Genomic DNA, 21,586 nt, shown 5'->3' on the forward strand with positions numbered 1-21,586 from the left:
TATCGATCCGAAAAATAAAATCTGTGACCTTTTCTTAGATTCTGCTGGTGTCTAGCGTTGTGACCTTTCAGCGCAAGCATATAAAAAGAACACAGAGTGTGCCAAATCCTCACAATTATTGCCCATGAAACGCTTCCTGCCTCACATTGACACTACACATCCTCATTCCTGTCCTTTAGTTCCACCACGCAGCGAGAGAATGAGACTATCATTCCTCATTAATGACTACCAGGTCCGCATTCTTCTCAGCTCCTCGCCACCAAAAGCTCATGCTTGTCGTGCCTGGCATTCCCTTTGCGACACCCTATACGGGACAAAGAAAGGCACTTGGTCGCTCTTAGAATAGCCACTAATGTTATTTGAAATTCCTCCGGCCGGTGCCTCTATCTTCGCTAGCAACATGTGCTGCATTCTCACTATTCCACGCCTTATTTATTTATTTTTATTGTCGCTGACATACCAGGCTGACCCCACCGGCCGAGTGGTTATAAGCTATTTTCGAGATGCGGGCAACAAGATTCGACACGGTTGAATCGAGAGAACTGTTGTTTCAGTTCTGATGGGACACCCTAACGGGTTTAGGTTGAGGACCTAACCTCTTCACTGACAATGACGCATCACAATGACATGAATGTGACTCACATGCACAACAAGTCACTTTCAGGACAATACAAAACACACACCGACATTGTGAAGTCCCCGCAAAGTGAAGCTTAATAGAGCTTCCAAATTTCACACACCACAGAGAATAGTTTGGTTGACAACCTCTGCCAAATTTGAAGGGATTTAAAAAAAAAAGTGCCACAAAGATAAAATCAGGCTTCAAAATTGTGAAAAATCAAACTGTTCTCTTTTTGAATGCTCTGGTCATGTTTGCCGAATGTGGTCAAACCACACACTGGTCAACTGTTACTCAAATACTGTCGTGCTTCATAATGAGCCATCCTTGATGTCTGCCCAAAGGTGAAAATGTCAACCTGATATAAAAGCTTGCTGTCTAGCTTGAGAAAGCATGTTGCATAAGTTGTGGATATTTCTGTTGTTGTTTACTTGTGTTGGCTGCTCCTATGCTAACAGTTTTATGGTCATACAGCCCTCTCCAAAAGTATTGGAATTCCTTTGTTTTTGTTGGGTTTTGTTGGGACATTTGGGTTTCAGATCAAGATGAATATGAGACAAGTCCAGAATTCCACCTTTCATTTCATGGTATTTACATCTACAGGAGTTCAACAGGCGGTGGTCAACTGGTTCGCATGGCCACCTCACAGTGCAGGGTTCGATTCCAGCTCCGGTCTTCCTGTGTGGAGTTTGGATGTTCTCCCTGTGCCTGCGTGGGTTTTCTCCGGGTACTCCGGTATCCTCCCACATTCCCAAAAACATGCATGGCAGGTAAATGGGACACTCTAAATTGTCCCTAAGTGTGATTGTGAGCGCGAATGGTTGTTCGTTTTTGTGTGCCCTGCGATTGGCTGGCAACCAGTTCAGGTTTCACCCCTGCACCTGCTGCCCGATGACAGCACGGCCGCGACCCTAGTGAGGATAAGCGGATTAGAAAATGGATGGATGGATGGATGGATGTGCTCAACAGTGTCAAAGCCAGGCCGAGAAAGCATTAGCCACGGGTGCTTGTCCTCAAGTGGCAGGTAAAAGAGCTGTGAAATTGTTTTCACTTTCTGGACCTGAGTTTGACAACTCCGGATGAGTTCAACAACTCAGGACATAGCACTTTGTGTTAGAAGCCACCCACTTTGCAAGTGAGCAAAAGTTGTGGAATATGTGACTGAAGGGTGTTTCTCGTTCCAGGGGTTCACCTGTGAAAACTGCATCTGCTGTTAAGCAAACATGAAGACCAGAGAGCTGTCGATGGGAGAAAAGCAACCAGTTTGGAAGCCGAGAAGAGGGTACATCGATCAGAGGTATTGCACAAACATTTGACGTAGCTCATCTGACAATTTGGAATGTCATGAAAAAGAAAGCAACAGACATCAAACAGGTCGGCCAAGGGTATCGACAGTTGATGACAGAGACATCGTGAGAGCTGTGAGCCAAAGACTAGAGTCAGTGTCATCATCACTGCCAACCTCCACGGGTCAGAGGTGAAGGTAGACTTGGAGAGAAAAAAATATATACAGGTCCTACCACAAAATGTCAACTGCTCATCAGCAGAAAGAATCATGGGCCAGATTAGATTTTGCAAAGAAGCACAAAGATGAGCCACAAAAATTTTGGAACGACGTTTTATGGACTGGGGAGCCCAAGACGAACCTCTACCAAAGTGATGCAGAGGCCAAAATATGGATAAAGGAAGGCTCTGCTTTTGATCCGAAACACACAAGCTCATCTGTGAAGCATGGTGGAGCAATGTCTTGGCACGATTGCTTCTGGAACGGACTCACTCGTCTTTATATTAATGATGGAACTCTCGATGATATCAGCAGAATGAATTGTTCAGTCTACAAAACCATTGTGTCTGGCAATTTACAGAAACATTGAAAGACATTCGATTGGCAATCAGAAATACTGAACAAAGTGTAACATTTACGATTATCAGCTCCAACCGAATGGAAAAATCATTCTTAACACACCGCTACACCAGAGGATAATCACTCCGTCTGAGACGTCTGATGAGCAGGCTTTTCGTGACATATAAATATATCTGAACCCGGACCGAGAGGATACGAGGTGGCCGTGAGGAGATTGCGCGGAGGCTTGAGGATCCGGCGGAATGCAAAGGCCAACAATCTTATTTATGCATTCTTATCTCACCTCCTGACTGACAACATGGTGAGTTCCTGGCCAACATTCCATCGAGAAGGTGAAAGGCAGCTGACATGTCACAACCGTCTCATTCTCGCTCTTTCTCTTCCAGCACCGACGTGACAAAGGAAAATGGAACGCAAGATGGTAGCCAGAGGTTAAATTCCATTGTGCCCTGACATCCACTGAAAACGATTCTGCGCTTTTATTTTCTGCACCCTTGTCCTTCTCCGGCTCAGTCACATGGGAATTTCTTCCTTCGCACAATCACCATGAAAGGAACTGGATTGTTGCTATGTAAACCGTGCAAATGATCTTCTCACGGTGTGTGCTGGGGATTGTTATCTCCTTGTTTACACTTCTAAGACACATTGCAGAGGATTCCAATTCTCCTTTCAAGGCACGCTGAGCGTGAAAATATTTGAGCCTCTGATCACGGAGTCTTTTCTCTTGCTCTCTTTCTGACACTGGTCATCTCACTCGGCCTGAGAGTGTTGAGATTTCATTGCAAGTTACATCCAGACTCAAGATATCCTGTGTGGAATGAAGTAAAGAAGCACCAAAAAGAGCCAAGAACGAACTTTCTGGCATCTGGGTATCATATTTTTCTCCTGAATGCCCTCTTTATCTTAAGATTTCATTATACTTACACAGGTTCAATAAATGATATTTCATTGCGTTTTGCAAAGATATAAGACACCCAGTGCTGGAAGAAGCAAAGCACTCCCAGAACATGACCAATAACAGGCTTTCTGGTGCCGTCTAGCACATTTTGCTCCCAAATGTGTAATAGTCTTGAAATTATGCTGAACCTTACACAGATCCAAGACACCCAGTGCCAGATGGAGCAAAGTAGCCCCAAAACATAACCGCAACTATGTTTTGTAACACCAGACAACTCATTTTGTTCCCAAATGCCTTGATAGTCTTGAGGGGGGGTGCCCAAATCTGGTCCACAAGAGCCCTTATCCAGCCTGTTTTAGATGTCTTCCCTCCTCCAACACATCTGATTCAAATGTCGGTCTTCTTCAAAGCTTGCCGATGAGCTGATCATTTTAATCATCTAAAACAGGCTCGATGGGGGCTCTCCTTCACCGGACTTGTGCACCCCGCGTCTTGAGGTTTTATTGTAAACTTTCAAGTCACCCAGTGCCAGATGAAGCAAAGCAGCCCCAAAACCTAACCTAGACTATTAGCATTTCTGCATTGCTGCTCTGAGTTTTAGTGTTCAAAATCTAGGTGATATGGCCTTCCTGCATGGATTTTGCATGTTCTCTCTGTGTTTTCTTTGTGGGTTTCCTCCATGTACTCTGGTATCCTATTCCATGCCCCAAAAATGAATTTTAGATGAGTACGCTGAGATTACCTGGCGACCAGTCTGTCACCAAAACTCTTAGATTTACTGAAAACTCTGAATTGTCTATAGGGATATATGCCCGTCAAGGGTCAGTGCTCCTGAGCAGACATGAAATAATAATACACAAAAAATCAAAACAGACTTAGGCAGATGAAATCCCCTGATCATTTTCTCACTCTTATCAGCAAAACACAAAGAGTTGCTTTGGACATAACACATGGCCCGCCCGAAGGCTGCACTTGTGAATAACACTGCTACCTTCTGTTTGTTGCCATGTGTTAGAAACCAGACAGATGACCCTGCAGTCTTTCGCAATCTTCAGCTTTAATACCACACAAGGAAGGCCTTCATAAATCTCATCCAGCAGGTTCCAAATGCTCCTTAGTGCATCCGTACACTGTATAGTGACGCAACAAAACGATACTTCATAACGCAGCCAAAGTCAAGCACCCACACACATCTTCACTCCAGAATGTCTTGATAGTCTTCAATTGTACCCTGAACAGATTCAAGACATCCTGCGCCGTTTACAGACAAGTAAAACATAAGCCTCCTCCATGTTTCACAGTAAGTAACATTGTTTTAATTGGTTTTGTTCTGGGACAGCGCCTCAATGATTTAATGTTGGATTTGAACCAATCTAAATGCTTCCCTTGCTTCCTGTTAGTACTATTCAAATACTTAATCACTGTTTTAACGTTATTTTCTTTAGTATTGAGGCAATAGACGGTTTTCGAAGCACAAATACAGGATACATGGAACAAAGGCCATTCAAATACTGTACCACAAATACACAACACCCTAAAATTGCAGTGAATCATTTAATGTTGTACAGACCAATTTGGTTGTTGAGGTCGCATAAAACATTTGAAGCTAAACAACGCCATCTGTTGGTTTTATGGTGGAAGTGCACATTGTGTACTGCTTTGACTTTGAGGGGATTTCACCTGTTTTCTGCGATCCTTCGTACATGTTTGGTTAATTGTGTGGATGAACTTTGAAACTAAACGAAGAAAGAAATGAATTTAGTGCACCTTTCATGACGCTTCTGGGTAAGAAACGCTAATTGGAAGCCGAGTGGATGAATGGTTTGTTATGTCTCATGAGGACCAATTGCGTTGGACGAGCATTTTGACCCATATTGTGTGCAACTCCGCGGAAAATACGAAAATGTCGGTGGTTTTGTTTGGCAAAAGCTAAAGCTAAAACGGTGTATATTTTAACGTTTGTACTCCGACGCGTTCAAAGACGACACAAGGAAGGAAGGAAGGAAGAAAAAACGACCGAATGTGTCAAGTTTCGAACCGAACGGAATAATGTTTTGGATTCCAGAAATTCAGGCTCAGACAAAGTGCGATCAAAATATTACAGAAAAGCACACCGACAAAGTAGAAGTTGAAATCACTGGTCACGACAAAAACAACGCCGAAAACAAAAAGCGCTTGCAAAGGCAAGGCAAGGAAAGAGAGAACACCTAGAATACAAAAACGAAACATCAGAAGCCCGATAACGTGAAACCAAATATCAAGATCGATAAAAAGGAATAATGAAAATGTTTACAAAGTTCTATGACAAAACGAGAAAGATATCGAAAGGTCAAAAATACAACACTTGAAGCACAACAACGAGCAAGGTCAATAAACCAACAAGAGACGAGGCAGCATGTCAGTCCTTAAATATGTGGCAAAACAAACAGGCATGACCGAACGTAGTAATATACAAAAAAATCTGCATTTTTATCCAAAACTACAAAACACAATAGTACAGTTCTGTATTTCTTCTTTCAGGATACAGATGCGGCATAAAAAGAGAATAATCACAGCAACCAGGTTGCCAGGCGACTGCACAATATTTAAGTGTGTCGTTAGAAGATCAGGATTACAAAACAGATACTTTTGCTTATTTACTCATTTATTTTATGCGGATAAAAGTGTGGGCTCCTCAAAGGATGCTTGTAGATTCATTTTCATTTATATTTAGAATCTACGATTAGATTCATTAGAACATATTGGTCTTATTTAGTTATGTATGCATTGCAACGATTAGTATGGTGTATTTAGTGTGTATATATAGCTGCATTGGAATTGTAATACTTAAAGAAATGTTTAAATAAGTTTTAAAAAAAAAATACAAATTGATGCCTGCAAGGGATACATTTGTTACCACTAGATGTCACTCCTATGCTCTTTATGTGCCATACTTTCCAACAGCACACTCGGAACACTACATCCTGCAGGTGAGCTCTGTCTTTTGAATATGTGCATCACATTTATTTAGCCTCAAAAAAGGCCTACTCTGAAGTGCCATCCATCGAGTGTGAAATTAAACAACCTAAATCGGAAGTGGAAAAGAAAATGAAGAATATCGCTGAAAATCGGGAGATGTTTAAAAATATAACTGAAAGCACTGTTTACTTGCAAGTTGGAACAATTTGAGCTCATGGTATTCAAAATGTGACTCGGAAAAGCCTCTAGGTGCGTTCTGTGGCAAATCTAAATAGCTTCCCCAACAAATTCCCAAAAAAGGCGCTTTCAGACATGCTCAATCAGGACTTGTCATTGTTTCTGCAACAATATCGGGAAAAGCCTTGAGGTGCTGTTCCAGAACAAATCTAAGTTATCCCACTACTATTTGGGGAAAACCCTTAAGATGCAATTTATCCCAAATCCAATTTCTTTTTCCATTACAACTTTGGGATGAGCCCAAAACGTGCTATCACAAATCTGAGTTGTTTTTAACCAAACTTTGGAAAAGCCTTAAGATGCAATCTACTCTGTATCCCAAACTGTTCCAGTTAACTTGAGAGAAATGTCTCGTGACGCGCTCTGTTGCGGATCCTAGTTGTTGAAGCGGCTATTAGGAAAGTAGTAATTACAAATTGTTTAGCGATCGTTTGTAATTTCTTTTTAAAGGCTAATGCAAGAAGAGTTTGAAATTATATTAACGTATTTTGGAATCATTGTTTGGAGTATAATTAGGGTTTACTTGCACATTTTGGCTATTTCAGGGCTTGGTCTCTCACCCTGGAAAATTCATTTACATTTTTACATTGTAAATAATCACGTTGTTATATGTGCAGCGTGTGTTTGAATATGATTTCAACTGCTGTCCATCACCGAGATAAGAGCAGTGCAAACGTAAACGCCCCACGGTCCATCGCATTCCACTTTTGCTCTTTCGTCATTGTCGCCACTCTCAACACTCTTGTTTGGTTTTCACATGGTTACCTTGACTCCTGCTGTAAATCATCCTTGCTCTGCTCTGCGAATTTTATGATGAAGCCACCTCAGCCTCCAATAAATTAAGCACCTGTCGCCAGCTACACTGAGCATATGAAATTTTCGTGGACATGTCCTTCATGTTAGACCGACAAAATAAGCCATGCTCAAAAAGATGTAGGAAGTCTGCTATTTCGGTTTGAAACATAGTGGCTAACTTGGATGAGTTGCCACTAACTAAACACTATCAAAAAATTCAGTTCCCAAAGCCGGTTGTCCTAAGAAACTAAGAAATTTGGTGGGCATCCTAATGATGAGTCAACCCACAGAAAAAGTCTCAAGATCTCATGTTTGTGACATGCAGGCGACAAAGTTTGATGACTCGCCACATAACCAAGACCTCATAGTCAGTTTAACTGAACAACATGAAATTTGACAGCATTGTCTATCATGAGTTGAGCCACAAAAAAGTCGAAACAAGTCATGCCCAAAAAGATACAAGAAGGGACGAACTCGTCCTAGGAGTTTTGTCCGATTGCTTCCAAACTTTAACCACAAATACCAGTCATGCATTCCTGACCTGAAAAGACTCATATACGCCTCCTACCGCCAGAAAAAAGTAACTGCAATATATGACGTATTTAATGCTTGCACCTATCACCTTTCCACCATTTGAGAGGCACCAGAAGCATTCCAGTTTGACTTGTTTCTGCTTGGTTTCCATCTGGGAAGTGTCAGGCATCGTTCGAGCTGCACAACCAGAAATGTGAGAGCTGACAAAGCATAAACCGCCACGGCGAGTTCTGGCATGACGCACTCATGTGCATCAGCGCGCGGCTCAGATGTGGCACCTCAAGGAAATGAGCAGGATTGTTCATGAGCTACCTAAGGCGGCCTTTTGCCATTTGAGTGCTGTGGGAAGATGTAATCAGTGCGTTGTGCTCGCTAAAGGACAATAAAATAAAATGCTTCATCCACTTCATAGGTCTTTGGAGTCTTGACGTTAATCTCTCTTCAAACAAGTCTCAAAGTAAGTAAGGATAGCATCCAAAACTGAAAGTAGAAAAAGTAGAGTCGGAATATATGTCTCTATGTTGTTTCATGGAGCCGTATTATGATTTTTTTTTTCATACTTCAAAACAGTATCCAGGTTTCTTTGGACACCCAATTTTCTGTTTCATGCAAGTGGAAATCCCGCCCCGTATATTTCTGGTGCAATGACGACTGGGGCTGTGCTAGAGCTTGTGTGACCACGTGAGAGGCTTACTTGCAGAAGCAGAGCCCCGAGATAACCAGTCAGGACAATAAAACAATTTTCAGTGATGAAGGCAGCACTTGATACACTTAGATTTGGAGCAAATATCACCCCAACATCATTTCAACTTCAAGCCAAAATTTGCTCAATAAAAGGTATTCCGCTTTTACTTGCCCAATAAGATGTGCTTGCACTGAGAGAAGCCATTTCCCTGTAAGATGTAGTTAAACGCAAACCGTTCATCCAGTGAAATTCAAAGTTGTGTAAACTCTAATTACATGAACGCTCACATAGTCTCAGCTGGGTTTGATCTAAAAGTGGGGCAAATTTCACAAGGGGCTCACACGCGGACACAAGTGTGGTGTTTTTAATTCTGAACCTCAGAAATGTGAGGAACATGCGCTAACAACTCCTTCACGCTACTTCCAGTGATTAGCGTAGTTTTACAAAATAATTTTAGGGAAAAAAAAAATGGAGATTGATTTTGCATTGTCAGCCCTCATGATCTGAGTCGTCCAGATGGATTCCCGGCACCAGGCTGTAGTATTCAGTGGACTGAGTCATGTATGCTTTCTCCCGGTCGTTTGAATCTTTCAAAACTTCTGTCACGCTAACAGCGTCCAATTCTGACTTGCTGGGCCTCCTCCCCTTGGAACCTGAGTGGAGGGACTCCACGGAACCCAGGGGGAGTTCCTGGTCTTCATTGGTGCTTCCCATCATCTTAGAAACCGGGATCAGGATTCCTTCTCCGACGGGATCTGACAATTCCTGCGGCGGCCCGCTTTCCACCTTGGGCCCGGTGCCTCTGGAGCTGGGATTCCGTTTCTTCGATACCCCGAATGTGGGGGCCTCCTTCCTCCTCCTCCCGCAGCACCAGCACAACAGTAGGGTGGCGAGGATGACCATTGGGAGTGCGATGAAGAGCACGGTGAGGCTGGCCGGCCGGCATGCATCACTCAGTTTGGCCGAGCGCGCCGCCCGGCCTGCCAGGGTCCACGGCGCCGCGCATGTCAGGTTCCTTGCTAGCTCCTCCGCCTCCAGGACTTCCAAGAAGGAGCAGGAGCACTCCCAGGGGTTCCCGTCTAGCTCCAGGCTCCTGAGGACGGGCCTCTGGAGCACCGACGCGGGCAAGGATCGCAGACGGTTCTCTTGCAGGTCTAACCGTAGCAGGTTATTCGAGTCCTGCAGGAATCCCTCGGGGAGCTCCTCCAGCGAGTTCCCGCTCAGGTCTAGCACCTCAAGCTGGGGCTGTCCCGCCAGGAAGTCGGGCGGTAAAGCTGCAATTCCATTCCGCGCTAAGTAGACTTTTTCCAATAGAGATGCCCCCACGGTCGAGACCTCCAGGGAGGTGATGTTGCACCTGGAGAGATCCACAATACGAAGGTCAGAGTGGTTGGTCAGATGAGACCAGGGAACGAGGCCCAGCGTGGAACCCGAGTAGTTGAGGCAGCAGACCCCGACGGGCACCTCCGAGGGAAACTCCGACAAAATGGTGGCCGGCGGACACAAGCAGCCGCCGGCGAGTGCCGCCATCAGCAAGGGGAAGACGACGTTGCTCCACCCACCACGCATCTCTTATAGGAGAGATCACCAAACTTGTTCAGCAACCACCTCAGAGGGCGGAAGTGCTCTCGTAATGTGCCAGGCTTCTCAGAGGATGCCCAGTTGCTTGGGGACGGCAGGTGTCGGCATGGTAACCCAGTCGCTAAGGCTCGGGAACATTGCATTGGGCTGCAGAGAGAAAGCAGATGCAGAAGTTTATTCAGAACATTTACAGTCTCCAAGTGGCGTAAACTTTACCCAAATCTTATTTAAATTGGCAAAATTTGTCTTGGAAAGCACTTTAATGGCCTTTGTCTGCAAAAAAAAATGCTTCTTACATTTTCTCTATCTTTTGAATATTTTTGTAATTTAAACACACTTAGCAGGGTTCAAATAGTTTGGCATTTTTCATTATAGTTAGTTTTTATTTTATTTTGAATTTCGTTTTTTTAAATTCAGTTAGTTTTAATTAGCTTTTAGAGCAAGTTTTAGTTTTTATTCATTTTTGTGCGAGGCAAATGTTTTGTTTTAGTTCCGTTTTTAAATAGTTTTAGTGTTGTATTACCGTAGTTTTCTTTTTTTTAATGAGTGTTTGTCACATGCATGCAACATTTAAAAAGTATTGTGTAATAAAGTAAGCACGTTTCTCAAGTGCCTTGTTTGACCTTTGTTCCATACGAACGTGTTGGTCTTAGTTGGTTTTATAAATGTAAGATGTATTTTCAATTAGTTTTACTTTTGTTTAAAAAAACGTTTTATTTTATTTTGAAAACAAAGATGTTTTTTTTTTCCAATTTTAGTGTTTTCTGAGTTTTCGTGAACAATAATAACCGTGATAGTTGGCATCAATTTTGTAAAGCGCATCATGGCCTTTTTTCTTTCTTTTTTTTAATCAGCCGGATGTCTTGGTCTCATTGTTTAAAGAATACTGGAGGCGAAGTAGGATACCACTGTTTGAGGAAATACGGTATTCCTTTGCAGGGAGTTAGGGACTTCCTGTCACATGCAGAATTTTATTCCATGGATCATTTTGTTTGTGTGTGTTAATGTGTATGCATGTACTGTGTACGATCTTTAAATCGAGAAAAGCAAGATGACCTCACTCCCAAACAATGTGACATCCTCTCCCTTTTCCTGCAAAACAATGCGTCCGTTCTCCTCGTCAGACCTCCCGAACTATCACACATAGTTGTTGTTTTTTTTAATGACATCATGAAGCATGTATGCAAATCAAGATTAACAATCCAAGCGTTTAAAACATGCGATTTTGCCATTATTAGCTTCACTCAGCAGTCAGAAACGAGTTTGTTTTTATGACATGATTATCTAGGCATGTCAATGTGAACGATGCAAATATTTGAAACGGATTTGCCCTCAGTAGCTTCATTTTGTAGTCAGAAGCAACTTTATTTGTGAGTTTATAGCATGGTTAAGCACATTGGAAAATCAAGGTGAATGATGTGAGCATCTAACTAAAACCCCCAATATTTTTACTCTTAGTGACTTCACTTTGTAGTCAGAAGCAACTTTGTTTTTATGACGTGATTAAAAATGCAGGTCAAAAATGATTACAACGATGCATGCGTTTAAAATACACTATTCCCTCCTTGTAAGCTTTACCTTGTCAGAAACCACATTTTTTTTATACTTTTATGACATTGTATTACATTTTAACACTTTCTCTGAAGTTTTTGAATTGCCTAGCGGGCCTGTCAGTGGTCCACATGCTTTAGGTTGCCCACCATCATCCTTAAAGAAACAGTAACGTGTACTGTATATGGATGTTTTACAAACATGTGTTAGATAAGACATTAAAGTGATACTTACCTGAGGCGGCCATTTATCTCATGCAGAGGGGAAGCTCAATTCTTGAAATTCAGATTTCCATATAGCGGTAATTTCCAAAGAAATACTTTGGGAGAAGAAGCTGCCCTTTCGACTCACAGAGTGAAACCTCTCCTCTTTTTTTCTCCTCCTCCTCCTCCTTGTGGGGAAGGGTGTGTCTCGGTATGAACGCAAGGGAAAATGGCGCCCACTGGTGGTTCTTTCAACTTTCTCACCCCAAACTTATGCAAACGGAAACTGTCTCATGATGTTGATTGAGACGAAAATGCTGGAAAAATAATTAATTTCAATTCGCTCCTGCCCAGGCACAATGTACAGTGCAGGGCCCCTGAAATACTTTCATTTTATTTAAATGTATGCAGAATGATAAATCAAATATCTTCAACATAATGTATAATTTATATATTATGCAATAAATTACAATACATTTTACAAACAAATATATAGGTTGCAGGACCCCCGGTTTGACATCAAACAATGGCAATTAAATATGATGTAAAATTGTAAATAATTTACTGTATACTGTATCATTGCTGGCGAGGCAGTGGACGACTTGCTAGCACGTCCACCTCACAGTGCAGAGGTGCAGGATTTGCATATTCTCCCCATGGCTGCGTGGGTTTTCTCCGGGTAATCCGGTTCACTCCCACATTCCAAAAACGTGCATCGCAGGCTAATATGCATCCATCCATCCATTTTCTGATCCACTTTATCCTCACAAGGGTCACGGGGGGTGCTGGAGCCTGTCCCAGCCGTCTTCGGGCAGTAGGCGGGGGACACCCTGAACCGGTTGCCAGCCAATTGCAGGGTACACATAGACGAACGCTCACACTCACACCTAGGGGCAATTTTGAGTGTTCAATCAGCTTGTCATGCATGTTTTTGGAATGTGGGAGGAAACCGGGGTACCCGGAGAAAACCCACGCAGGCACGGGACAACATGCAAACTCCACACAGAAAGGGAATCGAACCCAGTAACTCTGCACTGTGAGGTTGACGTGCTGACCACTGGATCACCGGGCCACCCTGGCAGGCTAATAGAACATTCTAAATTGATATATCTGCTCTGGAATTAGCTGGCAACCAGTTCGGGGTGTAGCCCACCTACTGCCCGAAGACAGCTGGGATAGGCACCAGCATGCCCACAACCCTCGTGAGGATAAGCCAATTAGAAAATGGGTAAATGGATAGATGTAGAAATGAGCATTTTATTTAAATAATCATAGGGTGAACACCCCCGCACAACATAACGCTTTATACATAAAAGCATTACAGTACAAAGGTCATTCGTTAACTCTGCGCCTGCGCAGATCGGCCTCAGACGCTAACGTCAGTCCTTGTTAATCGAGCGTCGAATCGCTCATGTTTCGACCTGCGGTCGTCCCGTACGTCTGACCCAATAGGGACCCAACGGTAAATCCTCGGGATGTATTTGTCCTCTCTGGCTCGATCTGCGGTGGCGCAGGCGGTATGTAAGATAAACATTTTGTCACTTTACGCGCATTTGTTGCTATTTTACTGTCGTGTTTGTTTTGAAATAGCACGACTCCTCACAAGGGCAAAGCGCTGGAAGGCCTCTTAGCTAACAGCTAACGTGAGCATGCTAGCCGGTTTTGCAAGGGACTCCCTCTGTATAGTCTGGATCTTTACTGTTAATGTTTATTAGAAAGAAACAAGAACTTAGTTGCTCGTTCTCTGCTTCTCAGGTGAGGGGTTTTCACCGATCTGCTGCTCGCACTGGAGCTGGTGGGATTTTTGTGGTGAGTACTTACGTGTTCTAGCTGGATGTAATAAATAAGACACTCATTGTTAATCGTATATAAATAACCTATGTGATGACTCGCTTGAACGCAATCCATTGACTTCCATGTTGTTTACAACTTTCCTATAGCGATAACGTAAAGTGAGTTTGTTTCCATGGTCAAACTTCAACGGCACAGATGATGTTTTGATCAACCTGGCAACATTCTTTGGTGTACTTCAGGTTAAAACTATTTAAAGCAACTAACATGCCAATGGTGATTCCTCAAAATTTACACCAAGCACCATCTAAACGAAAATACATGTACTTAATTCTCTAAGTATGACCATCATGACCAACATTAAAATACTCTAGTGTAGTAAGCCTCAGTGATCATTAGAAATGGCAACAATGGTTTCATCCATCGATCCATCCATCCATTTTCTTATCCGCTTGTCCTCACACGAGTGGTGGGCATGCTGAAGTGCTGAAGTGTATCCTAGCTGTCTTCAGGCAGTAGGCGGGGACACCAACTCACACTCACACCGAGGGACAATTTACGCTGTTCCATTGATCCCCAACGCATGTTTTTGGAATGTGGGAGGAAACCTACACAGGCACGGGGAGAACATGCAAAATCCACACAGGAAGGCCGGAGCCGGAATCGAACCCTGCACTTCTGCACTGTGAGGCCGGCGTGCTAATCAGTCGACCGCTGTGCTGCTCAGTTTCATTTATTTCAAATGTTATATGAAGAAAAAAAATACTTGAGTTTAATGATCCAATTAAAAAATTAAAAACAAATCATTTTTAAAGGGGAAGTCAAGTCAAAAACGTTCTGAATATGTTCTAAATAGGTATTTTAATTAATATTACCTTGCACTACCACTTGCTGTCGACGATAAATGATATCATAACTTACCAGCATGTCCACCCAATTTTGTATTAGTGGGTTAAATTAGTGTCGAGTGATAATTTTAGCTAACTTTCAATGGGATGCATACAACTGTCTGCAAAATGGCTGCTTCAAACAAATGGATGCTTTCCTGTTGAATTTCTGCGCATGGGTCCTCTCGATTTTTTTCTGACATCCTGTCATGATAGACATGCACACTCAATTTAGTGCCAATCAGTGAAACTGGTGTAATTGGCTTTTTTTTTCTAACTGCTGGCGCTGTTGACTGAATTTTGCTCGCATTCACACAAAAAAAAGGAAAGGAAAAAAACCCAAACCCATTTGTGATGTCAGTTCTTTCCATGCCCGCTGATGACATCTCGATATTTCCTTGACGGATTAAATGATAATGGAGCAAATCCCCAAAAGGTTGCAAGTTTCCACTCGTATCTCCTGTGAGCTTGTTGCCTGCGATATGGAAACGGTGGAGCAGCACAATGGAAACATGCCATGGTTTCACTGTCCCTTGACAGAAACGTCTGTTCAACATGTCTAGAAAAAATTGCTCCAAATGGAAAAAAAAAAAAAAAAAAACATTTTCTGTAGGGTTAAAACTGTCTGTGCAATTAAAGAAATACGTTATGGAAACAATTAATTGGCTTTACATTATTTCCCATGGGAGACACTTATGAAGAAAAACATCCCGGAACAGATTGTGTTCCACTCTGGAGGTTGTGGTGTACTTTTCCACATGTTAACGGATGTGCCGTCTTCTCTCTTTTCAGCACAGAGACACGCCGGACAATAATGCCGACACGCCGTTCGAGTTCACAGAGGAGAACAAGAAGGTAAACACTTGCTACATGTAACTGGAATCCCAACTACTGAATTGGCATGCGTTGCGCTACTGCTACGATCCATCAAAGTTACTCCACCAAAACATGTAATCCCCCCCCCCCACCCCCGTTAAAAAAATGTAACACTATTTTAGGTGTCTTTATAAAAAGGTTTCTTGACATTCCTCCATCAAAATTCCTAAAGCATAAAGAATGACAGCACACTTAATGTCCACTACAAATCATATTTTTTGGGGGGTCGGGGGGAGTTCACATGCAAATGCAGAGTATAAATCTCGTGACAATAAGGACTGCGGGCAGCGCCAGGGGGTTGTGGCAAGGCAAGGGCTACTCAGTGTTGCAAACCTAGTGGTTTTTTTCCCCCTTAACACAGTAAGCAACAAACAACAAACGTAGCAACTTTTTGTGCCATTATTGCAGATGCCCGTACAAACTTTGTCCAGGATTCAGATTTTCACCCCACTGCGTCCAGGCTTGTGCAAAGCTACTACTGGCTTCATTTCACCACATGCCCCACTTACAGCAAGCGCCCATAAAGACTTGAGTATATTTTCTCTGGTGCAAGCAGCATTTCATCACTGCATACCAACTGCAAATGAACCGCCGTATTTGCGAATTTAACCCTCTGCTCGCCACCAAATGCAGACTGCTCGACACGTCGTCTCCGAGCCGGAAGCTGCGCTTTGTTGGTTCACAGAGTATCATGCGGCAGTGATTCCCAACCACTTTGTTGTGGTCTGTCAATTTCAGTCAAATAGTTTGGAAAAGTATTATTCATTTACAACAAATAATGTCCAGTATCTTTATTCATCTTTGCCAGCAACATACAACAGTTTGACAGGCAGAACAATGAGATGCTCTTCTACTAATTGCAGAAGGTCCAATGAGCCTGTCTATTTTCCTGCTGCCATTCATGTAACTGAATAATAGCTGCGTGTTCACACACACTAGTTATTGTAATTGTTATTTTTATAACAGCTCACAAGCCTCATTTGCTTATTTAAAAAAGGACAATGCACAATTAATCAACATTATATAATGTAAATTTGCCCGAGTTAGCCAAATTAAGCTAGCTTTCATTGGCAGTCCCCTAGGCAGATATGACAGTCACACAAAAAGTAAAACTATTAAAATCAAACATCAATTTACAAATGTGCAATAGTGTTACAAAAAATATATGTTTCATTTAATGCTAACAAGTGTGTCTAACTCAGTCAGAGCAAATTTGGCCCGACGTCAGCCACGTTTCAGTTTTTTTTTTTTTTTGTTCAAGACATTTATATTAGTCACCAATTTACGTTCACCTGGGAGAGTGTTCCCCAATTTAACTATCTGATAGCAGAAGCTAGACTGTCCAGAAGTTGTTTTGAACATAGGCTCTTGTGGTCGGTTTCAGAGAGCTCTGATACCTCACCACGAGACCAGTTAACAATGCTGACACACAACCGTTTTAAACAGTAAAAGGACAATTTCAAGGTTCTAAAATTCACAAAATTCTCAAAAGTAAAAAGCTTGTTTTTGAATGATGCTAGCACACTATTGGGAATTCGAATTGCCCTTTTATACAGAGATGTTATTGGCTTCAAAATGGAACTGGATGTTTGTGACCATGCTGCAATGCAATATGAGATGTGTAAAAAAACAACAAAAAACAGCACAGCAGAGTTTGTCGGTTGCCTTTTATTCGCCATTTGCGTCATCACCCTCAGGCATGTTGTTTTGTCCGTAGAGAATCGAAGCTATCATTTCAATGTACCCCGTTGGCCACAAGCAAGCCGCTACCATCCCCGTATTGGATTTGGCCCAGAGGCAACACGGGTGGCTCCCCGTCAGCGTCATGAACAAGGTGAATTTTTCCACGAGAGTCATGAGAAAGAAAACAAAACGGGAGGCCGTTTCAACAGCCATGTTGTCTGTCAGGTGGCCGAGGTGCTTGAGATCCCTCCGATGAGGGTGTACGAGGTGGCCACCTTCTATACCATGTTCCTGCGCCAGCCTGTGGGCAAGTACTTCATCCAGATCTGCACCACCACGCCGTGCATGCTGTGCAACTCGGACAGCATCCTGGAGGCTATCAAGAACAAACTGGGTGAGCAAGGACGGCCAAGAGAGCAGAGAGGGTCTTGCTATTGAGGAGCATGGAAATAAACAAGGGAAGTGTTTTTTGGGGATGTAATGTGCATACATGCATAGTTTTAAACTGAGATATACCAAATACTGTGATCAAAAAATACTTTATTTGAAGTGTGTATCACCTTGAAAATTACTTATGGATGATTTTGAAAAGGTAACCTAAATGAGAGTGCGCTGACGTACACCTTGCTGCTTCGTAACCTGTCAAAATATCAACGACTACTTTCCTATTTGCCATTTTATTACCTTTTTAAACGCAGTGATGCATAGATAGTCTGAGTTTTAGACTTTTGTTAACCCGCTGGATTGCGTTTCATGTACGATAGCTCTGCTACAGTGTGGATTTTATTTAATTTTTTTTCATGGGTGGAACTATCATGGGAGCAGAGAGCCACAGCTGCTGATGCACCTTTCAGGTGTTTTTTAAATGCAGGGAGACCCATAAAACAGCCAGACGCACCAGTGCACTCAACACTTGGCAAAGCGTGAACCAACTCGACGACGCATTTTTGCTCGCTTGCGTTGTCATTAATTAAAGAAGTGGGTGTTTGTGTGTTGTGACCGCAGGTATCAAGGTCGGCGAGACGACGGCGGACAAGATGTTTACGCTAATCGAAGTGGAATGCCTCGGCGCCTGTGTCAACGCGCCCATGGTGCAGATCAACGACAACTATTATGTGAGTGCCACGTCTATTTAGAAACTGACCATTTGTTACCAGTGTCACAGCGTAAATTGTTGGTGCAAAACCCACTCTAAAGAAACCACATTACCTCAAAGAGCAGCCCCACTTCGAAATACAGTATTGCCTTCTTTACGTACAAGTTTAAGTTGTTCCCTGAAAACACTTGCAACATGCATATCCCAAATTAAAATGATTACAACTGTCCATCATCATTTTGAGCTCCCAAAAAAGAAAACACCCAACAAAAATTTTGGTAATGTGTTTTTCTCAGTCAGAAAAGAAAATTACAGTGATAACGCAATTATCATCCATCCATCCATGCATGAGCTGATCCATTTATCCTCACAAGGGTCACAGGGCATGCTGGAGCCTACCCCAGCTGTCTTCGGGCAGTAGGCGGGGGGACACCCTGAACTGGTTCGACAGCCAATTGCAGTGCACACATAGACAAACAACCTTCCACGTTCACACTCACACCTTGGGACAATTTAGAGTGTTCCATTTACCTGCCATGCATGTTTTTGGAATGTGGGAGGAAACCGGTGCACCCAGAAAAAAACCCACGCAGGCACGACGAGAACATAAACATGAACACACTGGAAGGCCGGAGCCGGAATCGAACCCTGCACCTCTACACTGTAATGGTGACGCGCTAACCAGTCAACCTCCGGGCCGCACCAATTAGATCATTAGAATCATAATTTTCTGATGTGTGTACCCCGTCCACCAGGGGGCAGTATAATAAATAGGCATACAACAAAACATCGCAACTCCAGACAAAAAAAAAATGGCTCCACAATGTCTTGGATATCTGTTGCCGTTGTCCTCTTTTGGGTAGCAGGGGAGAGGCACGGTAACATTTTTCAATTTGTGAGTACCTCCCTTTACATACCGATTTGAAAGATTTTGGACTCATCAGCCACACGATGGCGTAAAAGCAAGGCAGAGATGTCTAACACAATTTCTTTGCAAATGTCATGCACGTGTTGCCGCTATATTTCATTTGACACACCTTATTTCACCGCAATGTAACAATGTGTTTAATCTCTCAGTTTATATCACAAGCGTGTGATTTATGAGCAATACACAACCATGAAGTCGACTTCTCCCAGCCACACAAACACACATCACCTGCCCTGTGAAGCTAAGATTTACTTGCGAATATAAAGAACATGAGGGGAACGTTGGTCAAAGTTTTTGAGTGGATTTATTTTTGTGTTATGGTACATGATTATGTTATAAAGTGCCCAGCAAACATGGCATCTGTAAAGCTGACGTGAGTACGTGAGCGTGAGTACTGTTGTTGAAAGACAAGACTAAACTTTTGAGTTGATTTGGTTTTGCGTCATATTGCAAATTAAACATTAAATATGATTAATTTGTGGTTAAAAAAAGTGCATTTCTAAAAATGATCAGGTGGTTAAATAACTCAACATGATCGAAACGGTCCACCCTGGAATGAAAGTCTTCATCCATTCACAGCTTTCTCTACAAAATAGTTAAATGACCTGCAAAAAAAATGTGATTAACAAAAAAAAAAAATACTGTAATAATAACAGCTTAGCCTTGGCATAGGTCTGCTCCACTAGCAGTGTGCTTTTTTTTTTCCCCAGGAGGACCTCACCCCAAAGGACATAGAGCATATTATTGATGAGCTCCAAGCAGGAAGAGTCCCGCCTCCAGGGCCCAGGTCGACTCCACACTCTTATCGTATCTATTTACCCTGACAAAGTGACCTTATTTATTTATGTATTTATTGTACTGTATTTCTTTTTGTAGAAGTGGCCGTTTCTCGTGTGAGCCTGCCGGTGGACTGACCTCATTGACCGAACCTCCAAAAGGGCCTGGCTTTGGCGTGAGGCCGGACCTGTAGTAGACTTGTTGCTTTGTTGTTCAAAACAAGATGATAGTCTTGTTTGATGGGAACATATTATGTAAATAAATTAAATGACTGTACCTGTGCAGTTTTATTTCAGCGACCATATGCTACTTTGTTGTCTGACTGATGTGATGTCATTAAATCAGCAAAACAAAAACTCAGCAAACAGAAATAAATCACACTAGCATACTACAATATATAGGGTGGTCTTAAAGTGAGTATGCACTTTAATTTTATTGCAAGTGTTTTCCTTGTTTCCATCCTCAGGATTGCTTTTTATTTTCATCTATCCTACCTACTTTTCTGCACATCCTGTCTGACTTCTTCTTGCCTTCCTTACCTCAAACATGATTTTTATTCATTCATGCTCTCATCATTCATCCTTTACTTCAAACTACGTTTCAGCCTTTTTTCCTTCCACCTCAGACCTGCTTCTTTCATTTCTGACTTTCCACAGCTGGCTTGCTTTTTTCGACACAGCCTTCCACGCTACCTCTTACACCTGTCCCCCTAACCCCCTTAATTTTCTTTCTTTATCTCCCTTCTTTAAGACATGCTTTTTATTTTACATCCTTTGCTCAATTTGCGCCTTCCAATTTTGCTTTTCAATCCACTGTTCTTGACACAAGTTGTTTGCCATTATTCACTGTGCCTGTAATTAAAATGCATACCTACGTTTGGCTCACCCAATGAATGGGAACAACCAGTTCCGAGCCAGCGTCCTTCCTTTAACAAATACAAAGGAGGAAAAAAACATGAATGAAGGCGAGCCATTGTGTGATAACGCCTTTTGTCACACACGCCGCTGTCACTTTCGTCATTGGCCCCGGTGGCGCTCTCGTGTCTGGCCGGGGAGAGGGAGCCATTTCCCCCCGCCCACTTCGAAAGCCTGCTTCGCAACATGTCAGTGTCGAAGTGTTCGCGCATGCGCAAAAAGCCACAAATAAGAACCTGCGCATGCGCGTGATATAAATATCACTGCGCAACAGATTCGACACGAAAAAAATGGGCTTCTCGGTCCTTTGACAGAAGAGAGATAGCGTTTAGTATAAATTGCGAGGGAGAGTATAAAGGACAGTTTATAGATTTTTTTTTCCAGAAGGTTCTCCATGGTAACACCAATGACGTCAATATGCTTCCTTTCTCCCCCCCTTTCCCTAAAAAGGCACATTTACACCTTTAAAACTATCACAACGTAACAGCATGGCGATTGTTCTTACCAGCCAAACGTTTTACGCCGAGTAAATGCTATTAAATGACCTTCGTGCATATTGCACTGCCATCAACACCAGGGAGGACGTAGGCCAGCCGACTCAGAGCCCCAGCTGGACAACCTTTTAAACTCGGTGTAAACTGGGGCTGGATCACATGGCTTCTCACAGACCAATCAGAAGGACCAAGCTGCGTCACGTGTATTTCTCAGG

At 42.7% G+C, this 21,586-nt stretch overlaps 1 protein-coding gene and 1 long non-coding RNA gene across 2 annotated transcripts; one reads left to right on the top strand and one right to left on the bottom strand.

Moving 5' to 3' along the window:
* The first annotated feature begins 13,301 nt into the window (after positions 1–13,301).
* ndufv2 (NADH:ubiquinone oxidoreductase core subunit V2) lies at positions 13,302–20,262 on the top strand. Its single transcript, XM_019892847.1, has 8 exons — positions 13,302–13,442; positions 13,681–13,734; positions 15,396–15,458; positions 17,197–17,313; positions 17,388–17,556; positions 18,168–18,277; positions 19,897–19,973; positions 20,063–20,262. Exons 1-8 carry the CDS (start codon positions 13,401–13,403, stop codon positions 20,154–20,156), a joined length of 726 nt encoding a protein of 241 aa, XP_019748406.1. The 5' UTR covers positions 13,302–13,400; the 3' UTR covers positions 20,157–20,262.
* On the bottom strand, positions 16,256–21,524 carry LOC109529477 (uncharacterized). The gene is made up of 3 exons (XR_002170842.1): positions 21,383–21,524; positions 20,838–20,888; positions 16,256–17,531 (listed from the first exon to the last, which is right to left on the bottom strand). It is a non-coding gene; the product is annotated as an uncharacterized LOC109529477 (long non-coding RNA).
* Positions 21,525–21,586: the final 62 nt, after the last annotated feature.

This window comes from Hippocampus comes, unplaced genomic scaffold (assembly GCF_001891065.2).
Source record: "Hippocampus comes isolate QL1 unplaced genomic scaffold, H_comes_QL1_v1.1 scaffold255, whole genome shotgun sequence".
Classification (NCBI taxonomy): Eukaryota; Metazoa; Chordata; class Actinopteri; order Syngnathiformes; family Syngnathidae; genus Hippocampus; species Hippocampus comes.